This window comes from Oncorhynchus masou, unplaced genomic scaffold, assembly GCF_036934945.1.
Source record: "Oncorhynchus masou masou isolate Uvic2021 unplaced genomic scaffold, UVic_Omas_1.1 unplaced_scaffold_2220, whole genome shotgun sequence".
NCBI classification, from domain to species: Eukaryota; Metazoa; Chordata; class Actinopteri; order Salmoniformes; family Salmonidae; genus Oncorhynchus; species Oncorhynchus masou.
In genome coordinates, this window is record NW_027008694.1 from 32,722 (window position 1) to 49,788 (window position 17,067).

At 46.8% G+C, this 17,067-nt stretch overlaps 1 protein-coding gene across 2 annotated transcripts in view; it reads left to right on the forward strand.

Moving 5' to 3' along the window:
• Positions 1 to 4,381: 4,381 nt before the first annotated feature.
• LOC135533107 (major facilitator superfamily domain-containing protein 12-like) overlaps positions 4,382 to 17,067 on the forward strand; it is a 38,083-nt gene continuing 25,397 nt past the window's right edge. The window contains exons 1-3 of one of the 2 annotated variants that reach the window (XM_064960517.1): positions 4,382 to 4,791; positions 5,014 to 5,245; positions 13,819 to 14,029. In XM_064960517.1, coding sequence (XP_064816589.1) covers positions 5,062 to 5,245; positions 13,819 to 14,029 — 395 coding nt within the window. In that variant the 5' untranslated portion in view covers positions 4,382 to 4,791; positions 5,014 to 5,061. Of the gene's footprint in view, positions 5,246 to 13,818; positions 14,030 to 17,067 lie in introns of both variants that reach the window. The other variant, XM_064960516.1, reaches the window with a different exon arrangement.

Sequence of the window (17,067 nt, forward strand, 5' to 3'; positions counted from 1 at the left end):
GAATAACAATGTGTCAGGACAGGAAAGAAATACATAAATACTGAGGACGGATGTGATGTCTGACAGTGGCTGGTCTCAGGTACTGAGGATGGATGTGGTGGCTGGTCTCAGGTACTGAGGATGGATGTGGTGTCTGACAGTGGCTGGTCTCAGGTACTGAGGATGGATGTGGTGTCTGACAGTGGCTGGTCTCAGGTACTGAGGATGGATGTGGTGGCTGGTCTCAGGTACTGAGGATGGATGTGGTGGCTGGTCTCAGGTACTGAGGATGGATGTGGTGGCTGGTCTCAGGTACTGAGGATGGATGTGGTGGCTGGTCTCAGGTACTGAGGATGGATGTGGTGTCTGACAGTGGCTGGTCTCAGGTACTGAGGATGGATGTGGTGTCTGACAGTGGCTGGTCTCAGGTACTGAGGATGGATGTGGTGGCTGGTCTCAGGTACTGAGGATGGATGTGGTGGCTGGTCTCAGGTACTGAGGATGGATGTGGTGGCTGGTCTCAGGTACTGAGGATGGATGTGGTGGCTGGTCTCAGGTACTGAGGATGGATGTGGTGGCTGGTCTCAGGTACTGAGGGTGGATGTGGTGTCTGACAGTGGCTGGTCTCAGGTACTGAGGATGGATGTGGTGGCTGGTCTCAGGTACTGAGGATGGATGTGATGTCTGACAGTGGCTGGTCTCAGGTACTGAGGATGGATGTGGTGGTTGGTCTCAGGTACTGAGGATGGATGTGGTGGCTGGTCTCAGGTACTGAGGATGGATGTGGTGGCTGGTCTCAGGTACTGAGGATGGATGTGGTGGCTGGTCTCAGGTACTGAGGATGGATGTGGTGGCTGGTCTCAGGTACTGAGGATGGATGTGGTGGCTGGTCTCAGGTACTGAGGATGGATGTGGTGGCTGGTCTCAGGTACTGAGGATGGATGTGGTGGCTGGTCTCAGGTACTGAGGATGGATGTGGTGGCTGGTCTCAGGTACTGAGGATGGATGTGGTGGCTGGTCTCAGGTACTGAGGATGGATGTGGTGGCTGGTCTCAGGTACTGAGGATGGATGTGGTGGCTGGTCTCAGGTACTGAGGATGGATGTGGTGGCTGGTCTCAGGTACTGAGGATGGATGTGGTGGCTGGTCTCAGGTACTGAGGATGGATGTGGTGGCTGGTCTCAGGTACTGAGGATGGATGTGGTGGCTGGTCTCAGGTACTGAGGATGGATGTGGTGGCTGGTCTCAGGTACTGAGGATGGATGTGGTGGCTGGTCTCAGGTACTGAGGATGGATGTGGTGGCTGGTCTCAGGTACTGAGGATGGATGTGGTGGCTGGTCTCAGGTACTGAGGATGGATGTGGTGGCTGGTCTCAGGTACTGAGGATGGATGTGGTGGCTGGTCTCAGGTACTGAGGATGGATGTGGTGGCTGGTCTCAGGTACTGAGGATGGATGTGGTGGCTGGTCTCAGGTACTGAGGATGGATGTGGTGGCTGGTCTCAGGTACTGAGGATGGATGTGGTGGCTGGTCTCAGGTACTGAGGATGGATGTGGTGGCTGGTCTCAGGTACTGAGGATGGATGTGGTGGCTGGTCTCAGGTACTGAGGATGGATGTGGTGGCTGGTCTCAGGTACTGAGGATGGATGTGGTGGCTGGTCTCAGGTACTGAGGATGGATGTGGTGGCTGGTCTCAGGTACTGAGGATGGATGTGGTGGCTGGTCTCAGGTACTGAGGATGGATGTGGTGGCTGGTCTCAGGTACTGAGGATGGATGTGGTGGCTGGTCTCAGGTACTGAGGATGGATGTGGTGGCTGGTCTCAGGTACTGAGGATGGATGTGGTGGCTGGTCTCAGGTACTGAGGATGGATGTGGTGTCTGACAGTGGCTGGTCTCAGGTACTGAGGATGGATGTGGTGGCTGGTCTCAGGTACTGAGGATGGATGTGGTGTCTGACTGGCTGGTCTCAGGTACTGAGGATGGATGTGGTGGCTGGTCTCAGGTACTGAGGATGGATGTGGTGTCTGACTGGCTGGTCTCAGGTACTGAGGATGGATGTGGTGGCTGGTCTCAGGTACTGAGGATGGATGTGGTGTTTGACAGTGGCTGGTCTCAGGTACTGAGGATGGATGTGGTGGCTGGTCTCAGGTACTGAGGATGGATGTGGTGGCTGGTCTCAGGTACTGAGGATGGATGTGGTGGCTGGTCTCAGGTACTGAGGATGGATGTGGTGGCTGGTCTCAGGTACTGAGGATGGATGTGGTGGCTGGTCTCAGGTACTGAGGATGGATGTGGTGGCTGGTCTCAGGTACTGAGGATGGATTGAGAGAAACAGATATTTAATTTCTTCTTTAAAATTGCACTTTGGAGAAATAAAGAGAACATGGAATTCTGGGATCATTTACTTTTGAGCAGAGTACTATGGTCCCTGGTCAAAGGTAGTGTACTATAAATGGAATGGGGTGCATTTGGGACAGACACCTATGTGTTTATGGGTTTTATGTTGCTTGTTCAAATCAGTTACCTGCAAGTTTTAGTTTGTGCCAGATTAAAAGGATTGGACACCTAAAATGACCTAAAATGACATACCCAAATCTAACTGCCTGTAGCTCAGGACCTGAAGTAAGGATATGCATATTCTTGATACCATTTGAAAGGAAACACTTTGAAGTTTGTAGAAATTTTAAATTAATGTAGGAGAATATAACACAATAGATCAGGTAAAAGATAATACAAACCAAAAAACATGCACTTTTTTTTCTCATCTTGGAAATGCAAAAGAAGGGCCATCATGCTTATTTCAGTCTAGGTGCAATTTAGATTTTGGACACTAGGTGGCAGCAGTATATGCAACGTTTCAGCAATACTGGACAATATTATGTGCCGAATTGGTCAATTGATACATTTTCAAGTACATAACTATAGAGAACATACAAAAATGCTATGGAAATACATTTAAATGTACACACTACCAGGAATGTCATACATGATGGATCATTAGCGTATACACAAACTTTCCCACATCTAGATGGCCGCGCGGGGTGGGTGTGGAGCCAGAGACAGCAGGGGATCAAACTGGAGAACCCAGTTACTACATTTTATCAAACAAAATATGCTACATTTTATCTCTGGGACCCTCAGGATGACAAATCAGAGCCAGATTACTGAACGTAAGTACATTATTTACCTTCAGAGGTGAATGTATCAAACCAGTTGCTGTGACAAAGGGTTTGTTGTTGTGGACTCTCCTCAAACAATACCATGGTATTTCACTGTAATAGCAACTGTAAATTGGACAGTGCAGTTAGATTAACACTAATGTAAGCTTTCTGCCCATATAAGACATGTCTATGTCCTGTAAAGTTTGTTGTTACTTACAACTGTCATGCTAGTCACATTAGTGCACGTGAGCTCAACTGTCCCGGTGGAAGGACACTGATCCTGTAGAGGTATTAAAGTAATACTCCCGAGTGGTGCAGTGGTCTAAGACACTGCATCTCAGTGCTAGAGGCGTCACTGCAGTCCCTGGTTCGAATCCAGGCCGCATCACATTCGGCCGTGATTGGGAGTCACATAGGGCGGCGCACAATTGGCCCAGCGTCTTCTAGGTTTGGCCCGGGGTAGGCCGTCATTGTAAATAAGAATTTGTTCTTAACTGACTTGCCTAGTTAAGTAAAAAATACATACGTCCCATTTCAAAATACAACAAATGTTAAGGCTTTCATATCTTGTCGATTTTCAAAATGTATAAGCATTCTCAAAACCTGTTACTATATCTGGTATTATCTAGACAGGCAGACTTGCATTGTAAAAACAACTTTATATGGTCGCTTCCCACACAGACCTACGATATTGACATTCTCCTAGTAAAAGTGATGAGTGGGTAAGCCAAGGTTATACAGGACAGTCATCTTGTGACAAAATAATCATTACCTTTGTTTCAGACTAAAAACATGAGGAACGCTGACAAAGCTCTTCAGAGTAAAACATGTGATGTACTCTGACCCTGTGTGGGAAATAGTTGCTCACTGGACTGAGTCTAGACTTGAGTGATGAAATCACTTTCAGTATCCAATTAGAGATACTTGTATTCTATTATCTAGCACAGAAAACCTATACGTGTTGTTCTAAACATAAATCAATCACAATACTTGTATTCTATTATCTAGCACAGAAAACCTATACGTGTTGTTCTAAACTTAAATCAATCACAAAATAATGTAATGAAAAGTTTGAACAATGTATTTTTATCTGATTTTTAAATTGAGAAAAAAACAATGTTTTACAGATGCAAATGAACTTGTGTATCAGGAATGAAGTCATCCCACTTCCGGAAAAACATCTGTCAGCATCACGTGTGAGGAGCGCAAACCTGCGTTCCTATTGGTCCAGAACGGGAAAGGGGCCCCAGTCTTTCCCTTCATTTCACCGGAACGCTGTCGGACATTGTTGTTGTCATGAAACAGCATCATAGTGTATGTTTACTCCAAAGAATAACGAGCCGGCGAATATCGTTGGAATTCAATCCGTATTGTCTCTAAATCGACTACCGAGATATGTCTGTGAAACGGGTGATATATGTAATGAATGGGGAAGTGGCGAGGCGTTACTTTACTTTAACAAGTTAACCGTAATCTGGTTACGGGGTTGGCTGAGGTAAGGACAGTGGTTGAGGTGTTTTGTTAGGTGCCTGAATATATATAGAGATTTTTTTTCTCTCTTTATAACAGTCAGCTTGATCGTAAGGAAACTGGCACCGTGTGATCAGATGGACACGGACATGTTGGGGAATAACGATCTGTACTCACACAAGTAGGACCTAATATTTGTTTTCAATGTGGAATTCTATTTTTGCTTGTTGAGTATTCAGATAACCTATTTGATCGTATATTTAGGCGAACATATTAGTTAATCAAAATATCTTCCAAAAACAATTTAACTATAATTAGAATAGATATATTTTTCAGAAAATAACCTAATATTCTCGAAACAATCATGTCAGACTATACACCGAGGTCTCTGCCTTTTTGTCAGCGGCTGAGTTACGCTGTGGGACACTTTCTGAACGATCTGTGTGCGTCTATGTGGTTCACCTACCTGTTGGTGTACTACCACTCCGTGCTGGGCTTTCAGAACACCTATGCAGGTGTGTTACTGCTGGTGGGGCAGATAGCGGACGGGGTCTGCACACCCCTTATCGGCTACGAGTCGGACCGGACCCCGGGGTGTGGGACATACGGCAAGAGGAAGACATGGCATTTAGTGGGTGAGTGAATACCTGTTTCATATTGGTGCCTTGGTTGATTGCTACACTGTAATTATAATACAATTATGAATTAGTCAAATTATGTACTTTTTGGATCTTACAATTGCCAATGTATGTATTCCGTACCATTCTAGGCCCACAATAAAAGGACAAGAAAGGCTATTATGTTACCTTGCCAATAACATGTGTTGAACTGAACACTTGTAGTCTTGTGACCAAACTTTAAGCTGAGTCATTCATAAGGAAGTGAGTTCACAACACAGGCCACATGCCTGCGTTCAGGTGCTGCCAGACAGGTCCTTGGTAGTTTGTGCAATTCAGGTTACCAGACAGCTATGTGCAATCAGGTTACCAGACAGCTATGTGCTATCAGGTTACCAGACAGCTATGTGCTATCAGGTTACCAGACAGCTATGTGCAATTCAGGTTACCAGACAGCTATGTGCAATTCAGGTTACCAGACAGCTATGTGCAATTCAGGTTACCAGACAGCTATGTGCAATTCAGGTTACCAGACAGCTATGTGCAATTCAGGTTACCAGACAGCTATGTGCTATCAGGTTACCAGACAGCTATGCGCTATCAGGTTACCAGACAGCTATGTGCTATCAGGTTACCAGACAGCTATGCGCTATCAGGTTACCAGACAGCTATGTGCTATCAGGTTACCAGACAGCTATGCGCTATCAGGTTACCAGACAGCTATGCGCTATCAGGTTACCAGACAGCTATGTGCTATCAGGTTACCAGACAGCTATGTGCTATCAGGTTACCAGACAGCTATGCGCTATCAGGTTACCAGACAGCTATGCGCTATCAGGTTACCAGACAGCTATGTGCAATTCAGGTTACCAGACAGCTATGCGCTATCAGGTTACCAGACAGCTATGCGCTATCAGGTTACCAGACAGCTATGTGCTATCAGGTTACCAGACAGCTATGTGCTATCAGGTTACCAGACAGCTATGCGCTATCAGGTTACCAGACAGCTATGCGCTATCAGGTTACCAGACAGCTATGCGCTATCAGGTTACCAGACAGCTATGTGCAATTCAGGTTACCAGACAGCTATGTGCTATCAGGTTACCAGACAGCTATGTGCAATTCAGGTTACCAGACAGCTATGTGCTATCAGGTTACCAGACAGCTATGTGCAATTCAGGTTACCAGACAGCTATGTGCAATTCAGGTTACCAGACAGCTATGTGCTATCAGGTTACCAGACAGCTATGTGCTATCAGGTTACCAGACAGCTATGCGCTATCAGGTTACCAGACAGCTATGTGCTATCAGGTTACCAGACAGCTATGTGCAATTCAGGTTACCAGACAGCTATGTGCAATTCAGGTTACCAGACAGCTATGTGCAATTCAGGTTACCAGACAGCTATGCGCTATCAGGTTACCAGACAGCTATGCGCTATCAGGTTACCAGACAGCTATGTGCTATCAGGTTACCAGACAGCTATGTGCTATCAGGTTACCAGACAGCTATGTGCTATCAGGTTACCAGACAGCTATGCGCTATCAGGTTACCAGACAGCTATGTGCTATCAGGTTACCAGACAGCTATGTGCAATTCAGGTTACCAGACAGCTATGTGCTATCAGGTTACCAGACAGCTATGTGCAATTCAGGTTACCAGACAGCTATGTGCAATTCAGGTTACCAGACAGCTATGTGCAATTCAGGTTACCAGACAGCTATGCGCTATCAGGTTACCAGACAGCTATGCGCTATCAGGTTACCAGACAGCTATGCGCTATCAGGTTACCAGACAGCTATGTGCTATCAGGTTACCAGACAGCTATGCGCTATCAGGTTACCAGACAGCTATGTGCAATTCAGGTTACCAGACAGCTATGTGCTATCAGGTTACCAGACAGCTATGTGCTATCAGGTTACCAGACAGCTATGTGCAATTCAGGTTACCAGACAGCTATGTGCTATCAGGTTACCAGACAGCTATGTGCTATCAGGTTACCAGACAGCTATGTGCAATTCAGGTTACCAGACAGCTATGCGCTATCAGGTTACCAGACAGCTATGCGCTATCAGGTTACCAGACAGCTATGCGCTATCAGGTTACCAGACAGCTATGCGCTATCAGGTTACCAGACAGCTATGCGCTATCAGGTTACCAGACAGCTATGCGCTATCAGGTTACCAGACAGCTATGTGCTATCAGGTTACCAGACAGCTATGCGCTATCAGGTTACCAGACAGCTATGCGCTATCAGGTTACCAGACAGCTATGCGCTATCAGGTTACCAGACAGCTATGTGCAATTCAGGTTACCAGACAGCTATGTGCAATTCAGGTTACCAGACAGCTATGTGCAATTCAGGTTACCAGACAGCTATGTGCAATTCAGGTTACCAGACAGCTATGTGCAATTCAGGTTACCAGACAGCTATGTGCAATTCAGGTTACCAGACAGCTATGTGCAATTCAGGTTACCAGACAGCTATGTGCAATTCAGGTTACCAGACAGCTATGCGCTATCAGGTTACCAGACAGCTATGTGCAATTCAGGTTACCAGACAGCTATGTGCTATCAGGTTACCAGACAGCTATGTGCTATCAGGTTACCAGACAGCTATGTGCAATTCAGGTTACCAGACAGCTATGTGCTATCAGGTTACCAGACAGCTATGTGCTATCAGGTTACCAGACAGCTATGTGCAATTCAGGTTACCAGACAGCTATGCGCTATCAGGTTACCAGACAGCTATGCGCTATCAGGTTACCAGACAGCTATGCGCTATCAGGTTACCAGACAGCTATGCGCTATCAGGTTACCAGACAGCTATGTGCTATCAGGTTACCAGACAGCTATGCGCTATCAGGTTACCAGACAGCTATGTGCTATCAGGTTACCAGACAGCTATGCGCTATCAGGTTACCAGACAGCTATGCGCTATCAGGTTACCAGACAGCTATGCGCTATCAGGTTACCAGACAGCTATGTGCAATTCAGGTTACCAGACAGCTATGTGCAATTCAGGTTACCAGACAGCTATGTGCAATTCAGGTTACCAGACAGCTATGTGCAATTCAGGTTACCAGACAGCTATGTGCAATTCAGGTTACCAGACAGCTATGTGCAATTCAGGTTACCAGACAGCTATGTGCAATTCAGGTTACCAGACAGCTATGTGCAATTCAGGTTACCAGACAGCTATGTGCAATTCAGGTTACCAGACAGCTATGCGCTATCAGGTTACCAGACAGCTATGTGCAATTCAGGTTACCAGACAGCTATGCGCTATCAGGTTACCAGACAGCTATGTGCTATCAGGTTACCAGACAGCTATGCGCTATCAGGTTACCAGACAGCTATGCGCTATCAGGTTACCAGACAGCTATGTGCTATCAGGTTACCAGACAGCTATGCGCTATCAGGTTACCAGACAGCTATGCGCTATCAGGTTACCAGACAGCTATGCGCTATCAGGTTACCAGACAGCTATGTGCAATTCAGGTTACCAGACAGCTATGTGCAATTCAGGTTACCAGACAGCTATGTGCAATTCAGGTTACCAGACAGCTATGTGCAATTCAGGTTACCAGACAGCTATGTGCAATTCAGGTTACCAGACAGCTATGTGCAATTCAGGTTACCAGACAGCTATGTGCAATTCAGGTTACCAGACAGCTATGTGCAATTCAGGTTACCAGACAGCTATGTGCAATTCAGGTTACCAGACAGCTATGTGCAATTCAGGTTACCAGACAGCTATGCGCTATCAGGTTACCAGACAGCTATGCGCTATCAGGTTACCAGACAGCTATGCGCTATCAGGTTACCAGACAGCTATGTGCAATTCAGGTTACCAGACAGCTATGTGCAATTCAGGTTACCAGACAGCTATGTGCAATTCAGGTTACCAGACAGCTATGTGCAATTCAGGTTACCAGACAGCTATGTGCAATTCAGGTTACCAGACAGCTATGTGCAATTCAGGTTACCAGACAGCTATGTGCAATTCAGGTTACCAGACAGCTATGTGCTATCAGGTTACCAGACAGCTATGTGCAATTCAGGTTACCAGACAGCTATGCGCTATCAGGTTACCAGACAGCTATGTGCTATCAGGTTACCAGACAGCTATGTGCAATTCAGGTTACCAGACAGCTATGTGCTATCAGGTTACCAGACAGCTATGTGCAATTCAGGTTACCAGACAGCTATGTGCTATCAGGTTACCAGACAGCTATGTGCAATTCAGGTTACCAGACAGCTATGTGCTATCAGGTTACCAGACAGCTATGTGCAATTCAGGTTACCAGACAGCTATGTGCTATCAGGTTACCAGACAGCTATGTGCTATCAGGTTACCAGACAGCTATGTGCTATCAGGTTACCAGACAGCTATGTGCTATCAGGTTACCAGACAGCTATGTGCTATCAGGTTACCAGACAGCTATGTGCAATTCAGGTTACCAGACAGCTATGTGCAATTCAGGTTACCAGACAGCTATGTGCAATTCAGGTTACCAGACAGCTATGTGCTATCAGGTTACCAGACAGCTATGTGCTATCAGGTTACCAGACAGCTATGCGCTATCAGGTTACCAGACAGCTATGTGCAATTCAGGTTACCAGACAGCTATGTGCAATTCAGGTTACCAGACAGCTATGTGCTATCAGGTTACCAGACAGCTATGTGCAATTCAGGTTACCAGACAGCTATGCGCTATCAGGTTACCAGACAGCTATGTGCAATTCAGGTTACCAGACAGCTATGTGCTATCAGGTTACCAGACAGCTATGTGCTATCAGGTTACCAGACAGCTATGTGCTATCAGGTTACCAGACAGCTATGCGCTATCAGGTTACCAGACAGCTATGCGCTATCAGGTTACCAGACAGCTATGTGCAATTCAGGTTACCAGACAGCTATGTGCAATTCAGGTTACCAGACAGCTATGTGCAATTCAGGTTACCAGACAGCTATGTGCAATTCAGGTTACCAGACAGCTATGTGCAATTCAGGTTACCAGACAGCTATGTGCTATCAGGTTACCAGACAGCTATGTGCAATTCAGGTTACCAGACAGCTATGCGCTATCAGGTTACCAGACAGCTATGTGCTATCAGGTTACCAGACAGCTATGTGCAATTCAGGTTACCAGACAGCTATGTGCTATCAGGTTACCAGACAGCTATGTGCAATTCAGGTTACCAGACAGCTATGTGCTATCAGGTTACCAGACAGCTATGTGCAATTCAGGTTACCAGACAGCTATGTGCTATCAGGTTACCAGACAGCTATGTGCAATTCAGGTTACCAGACAGCTATGTGCTATCAGGTTACCAGACAGCTATGTGCTATCAGGTTACCAGACAGCTATGTGCAATTCAGGTTACCAGACAGCTATGTGCTATCAGGTTACCAGACAGCTATGTGCAATTCAGGTTACCAGACAGCTATGTGCTATCAGGTTACCAGACAGCTATGTGCAATTCAGGTTACCAGACAGCTATGTGCTATCAGGTTACCAGACAGCTATGTGCTATCAGGTTACCAGACAGCTATGTGCTATCAGGTTACCAGACAGCTATGCGCTATCAGGTTACCAGACAGCTATGCGCTATCAGGTTACCAGACAGCTATGTGCTATCAGGTTACCAGACAGCTATGTGCTATCAGGTTACCAGACAGCTATGCGCTATCAGGTTACCAGACAGCTATGCGCTATCAGGTTACCAGACAGCTATGCGCTATCAGGTTACCAGACAGCTATGCGCTATCAGGTTACCAGACAGCTATGCGCTATCAGGTTACCAGACAGCTATGCGCTATCAGGTTACCAGACAGCTATGCGCAATTCAGGTTACCAGACAGCTATGCGCTATCAGGTTACCAGACAGCTATGTGCAATTCAGGTTACCAGACAGCTATGTGCAATTCAGGTTACCAGACAGCTATGTGCTATCAGGTTACCAGACAGCTATGTGCTATCAGGTTACCAGACAGCTATGTGCTATCAGGTTACTATATGTAACAGGGTTATATTGGTGATTCCCCTTGCCACTTTATTGTTAAGCCAATGGGTTTTTGGTTTGAGTTTGTCTTGCCGTCACCTACTCAACATGGCATCTTATTGGCTGGTTTGCGTAGCTTGCTTACGAGGGGGGAATGTTCCAGTTAGAATCGTCCCAGTGAACAAGCACCAAACCAGCGGTAAGTTGTTGGTTGCCACAGAAAACCTACACCCTACCTGGGATCAGTGGGCTGTGATGATCAGGCCTGCTCCTGCATGAGACCCACTGGGTGTGCAGGCTTTTGTTCTAGCCCAGCACTAACACAGCTGCTAAAACAAATCATCAAGCCCTAGATTAGTTGATTCAGGTGTGTCAGTGCTGGGCTGGGATATAAGCCTGCACATCAATGTTTGCACAACGCCTTCGCTCTCCCTCCAGGGATGAGGGATGAGGGCTCCAGGGCTGTGACCTCATTCCCCTTTCTGTGTCTGGGCTGTGACCTCATTCCCCTTTCTGTGTCTGGGCTGTGACCTCATTCCCCTTCCTGTGTCTGGGCTGTGACCTCATTCCCCTTCCTGTGTCTGGGCTGTGACCTCATTCCCCTTCCTGTGTCTGGGCTGTGACCTCATTCCCCTTCCTGTGTCTGGGCTGTGACCTCATTCCCCTTCCTGTGGTCTGTGTTATGTCTTCATAGAGCTAACCTCATTCCCCTTCCTGTGGGCTGTGTTAGGTCTTCATAGAGCTAACCTCATTCCCCTTCCTGTGGGCTGTGTTAGGTCTTCATAGAGCTCACCTCATTCCCCTTCCTGTGGGCTGTGTTAGGTCTTCATAGAGCTCACCTCATTCCCCTTCCTGTGGGCTGTGTTAGGTCTTCATAGAGCTCACCTCATTCCCCTTCCTGTGGGCTGTGTTAGGTCTTCATAGAGCTAACCTCATTCCCCTTCCTGTGGGCTGTGTTAGGTCTTCATAGCGCTAACCTCATTCCCCTTCCTGTGGGCTGTGTTAGGTCTTCATAGAGCTCACCTCATTCCCCTTCCCGTGGGCTGTGTTAGGTCTTCATAGAGCTAACCTCATTCCCCTTCCCGTGGGCTGTGTTAGGTCTTCATAGAGCTAACCTCATTCCCCTTCCTGTGGGCTGTGTTAGGTCTTCATAGAGATCACCTCATTCCCCTTCCTGTGGGCTGTGTTAGGTCTTCATAGAGCTAACCTCATTCCCCTTCCTGTGGGCTGTGTTAGGTCTTCATAGAGATCACCTCATTCCCCTTCCTGTGGGCTGTGTTAGGTCTTCATAGAGCTCACCTCATTCCCCTTCCTGTGGGCTGTGTTAGGTCTTCATAGAGCTAACCTCATTCCCCCTTCCTGTGGGCTGTGTTAGGTCTTCATAGAGATCACCTCATTCCCCTTCCTGTGGGCTGTGTTAGGTCTTCATAGAGCTAACCTCATTCCCCTTCCTGTGGGCTGTGTTAGGTCTTCATAGAGCTCACCTCATTCCCCTTCCTGTGGGCTGTGTTAGGTCTTCATAGAGCTCACCTCATTCCCCTTCCTGTGGGCTGTGTTAGGTCTTCATAGAGCTCACCTCATTCCCCTTCCTGTGGGCTGTGTTAGGTCTTCATAGAGCTCACCTCATTCCCCTTCCTGTGGGCTGTGTTAGGTCTTCATAGAGCTCACCTCATTCCCCTTCCTGTGGGCTGTGTTAGGTCTTCATAGAGCTCACCTCATTCCCCTTCCTGTGGGCTGTGTTAGGTCTTCATAGAGCTAACCTCATTCCCCTTCCTGTGGGCTGTGTTAGGTCTTCATAGAGCTAACCTCATTCCCCTTCCTGTGGGCTGTGTTAGGTCTTCATAGAGCTCACCTCATTCCCCTTCCTGTGGGCTGTGTTAGGTCTTCATAGAGCTAACCTCATTCCCCTTCCTGTGGGCTGTGTTAGGTCTTCATAGAGCTAACCTCATTCCCCTTCCTGTGGGCTGTGTTAGGTCTTCATAGAGATCACCTCATTCCCCTTCCCGTGGGCTGTGTTAGGTCTTCATAGAGCTCACCTCATTCCCCTTCCTGTGGGCTGTGTTAGGTCTTCATAGAGCTCACCTCATTCCCCTTCCTGTGGGCTGTGTTAGGTCTTCATAGAGCTCACCTCATTCCCCTTCCTGTGGGCTGTGTTAGGTCTTCATAGAGCTAACCTCATTCCCCTTCCTGTGGGCTGTGTTAGGTCTTCATAGAGATCACCTCATTCCCCTTCCTGTGGGCTGTGTTAGGTCTTCATAGAGCTAACCTCATTCCCCTTCCTGCGGGCTGTGTTAGGTCTTCATAGAGCTCACCTCATTCCCCTTCCTGTGGGCTGTGTTAGGTCTTCATAGAGCTAACCTCATTCCCCTTCCTGTGGGCTGTGTTAGGTCTTCATAGCGCTAACCTCATTCCCCTTCCTGTGGGCTGTGTTAGGTCTTCATAGAGCTAACCTTGCTCCCCTCTTTATTTATTGGATTCGGTTCAGAGTAAGAAGCTTTATTGTCATGACTGACAAGGCTACTGTTGGTAAAGGGAAGTGAGATACACACACGTCAACAGTAACATCCCCTGCCCCTCTCCAGGTACGGTCAGTGTGCTGATGTCCTTTGCGTTCATCTTTAATCAGTGTCTGGGGTGTGACCAGTACACCTCTCAGTGGGTCAGCCTGACGTACTTCATCCCATTCATCATCATCTTCCAGTTCGGCTGGGCTGCCACGCAGATCTCACACCTGTCACTCATCCCTGAGCTGGTGTCCTGCGAACACGCCAAGGTGGAGCTCACTGCTTACAGGTAAATAACAACCAGGGTGGAGCTCACTGCTTACAGGTAAATAACAACCAGGGTGGAGCTCACTGCTTACAGGTAAATAACAACCAGGGTGGAGCTCACTGCTTACAGGTAAATAACAACCAGGGTGGAGCTCACTGCTTATAGGTAAATAACAACCAGGATGGAGCTCACTGCTTACAGGTAAATAACAACCAGGGTGGAGCTCACTGCTTACAGGTAAATAACAACCAGGGTGGAGCTCACTGCTTACAGGTAAATAACAACCAGGGTGGAGCTCACTGCTTACAGGTAAATAACAACCAGGGTGGAGCTCACTGCTTACAGGTAAATAACAACCAGGGTGGAGCTCACTGCTTACAGGTAAATAACAACCAGGGTGGAGCTCACTGCTTACAGGTAAATAACAACCAGGATGGAGCTCACTGCTTACAGGTAAATAACAACCAGGATGGAGCTCACTGCTTACAGGTAAATAACAACCAGGGTGGAGCTCACTGCTTATAGGTAAATAACAACCAGGATGGAGCTCACTGCTTATAGGTAAATAACAACCAGGGTGGAGCTCACTGCTTATAGGTAAATAACAACCAGGTTGGAGCTCACTGCTTATAGGTAAATAACAACCAGGGTGGAGCTCACTGCTTACAGGTAAATAACAACCAGGGTGGAGCTCACTGCTTACAGGTAAATAACAACCAGGGTGGAGCTCACTGCTTATAGGTAAATAACAACCAGGATGGAGCTCACTGCTTATAGGTAAATAACAACCAGGATGGAGCTCACTGCTTATAGGTAAATAACAACCAGGGTGGAGCTCACTGCTTACAGGTAAATAACAACCAGGGTGGAGCTCACTGCTTACAGGTAAATAACAACCAGGGTGGAGCTCACTGCTTATAGGTAAATAACAACCAGGGTGGAGCTCACTGCTTACAGGTAAATAACAACCAGGATGGAGCTCACTGCTTACAGGTAAATAACAACCAGGGTGGAGCTCACTGCTTACAGGTAAATAACAACCAGGATGGAGCATGGGCGGTATACCATATTGTACGATATACCGGTATTAATGCACGGACAGGTTTGGGTTTTTATTTTCGCTTTGATAATGTTTTTTTGTGTGTGTTTGGTTTGTTAAAGGGGATACGCTGTGTGTAACATACATTTTTAAGGTTTACTTGGCTACTTCAGTTATCTCTCTCTCCATGCCGCTTTCCACACAGACCTAGCCCCGCCCTAGCCCCGCCCCCTGTCACTCAAGGACCACGTGTTGTTCCTGGACCATGAGACACATTCAGTCTGCATGGTCAATCAAATTTAATTCGTCACATGTGCCGAATACAACAGGTGTAGACCTTACAGTGAAATGCTTACTTACAAGCCCTTAATCAACAATGCAGTTTTAAGAAAATAGAGTTAAAATATTTACTAAATAAAATGTAAAAAAAAAAAATTTAAAAGGGAGAATTAACACAATAACAATAACGAGGATATATACAGGGGGTCCCGGTACTGAGTCAGTGTGGAGGCTATATACAGGGGGTCCCGGTACTGAGTCAATGTGAAGGCTATATACAGGGGGTCCCGGTACTGAGTCAGTGTGGAGGTTATATACAGGGGGTACCGGTACAATGTGGAGACTATATACAGGGGGTACCGGTACAGAGTCAATGTGGAGGCTATATACAGGGTGTTACGGTACAGAGTCAATGTGGAGACTATATACAGGGGGTACCGGTACAGAGTCAGTGTGGAGGCTATATACAGGGGGTACCGGTACAGAGTCCATGTGGAGGCTATATACAGGGGGTACCGGTACAGAGTCAATGTGGAGGTTATATACAGGGGGTACCGGTACAGAGTCAATGTGGAGGCTATATACAGGGGGTACCGGTACAGAGTCAATGTGGAGGCTATATACAGGGTATTACGGTACAGAGTCAATGTGGAGGCTATATACAGGGGGTCCCGGTACCAAGTCAGTGTGGAGGCTATATACAGGGGGTACCGGTACCGAGTCAGTGTGGAGGTTATATACAGGGGGTACCGGTACCGAGTCAGTGTGCAGGGGGTACAGGTTGGGGGTGAAGTGACTATGCATAGATAATAAACAGCGAGTAGCAGCAGTGTAAAAACAGAGGGGGGCTGTGTCGATGAAAATAGTCCAGGGGGACATTTGATTAATTGTTCAAGAGTCTGATGCTTGGGGGGGTAGAAGCTGTTAAGAAGCCTTTTGGTCCTAGAATTGGCGCTCCGGTACCGCTTGCCGTGCGGTAGCAGAGAGAACCGTCTATGATTAAGGTGGCTGGAGTCTTTGACAATTTTTGTGCCTTCCTCTGACACCACCTAGTACAGCGGTCCTGGATGGCAGGAAGCTTGGCCACAGTGATGTACTGGGCTGTACGCTGTTAGGGTTTGTTTCCGGTTCCTTGTCAATCATCATTGGTGAATTTAGCATTATGACAATATCTTTAATTAAATCATTCAAAAACCTTTATTAATGCAATTGCAGACAGAAATGGACAATCAGGAACCGAGCACGCATGTTTCCGAGTAAGTTCTGCAAAATAGAAGTTGCTTTTATTAAACCTGAAGTCCAGCCTTAGTGATGTCACTGCCTACGTCATTACCTTCTACTCATGAGACCAAAGCCATGCCTACACAGCTATATAATCAAGGTTTTTAGTGTTATCTAAATACTTAGCAGTAAATAATGTCCAAGTTGATTTATAGTGGGATGTCTGACTGGTCCCTTATCTCTTATAGAGTTCTGTCTCTACAGTCAAACATTTCTCAGACTGTTGCTCTTAGAAGAGGCAGAAAGACCAGAAAAGTAGTGTGGAACAATATTAAACCTCATATTGTATATATAGTGTTACTCTGTAGTCCAGGATCCTATAAATGTAAGGAGGGAGGGGTCTCATAACCCTTCCGCTTCTATTAATACAACATAGTCAATTATTCTAATACATCAAACATTTGGTCCAGCCCCTATCATGACCCCCTAGGTGAACCTCTAACAACGCACAACCCTATGT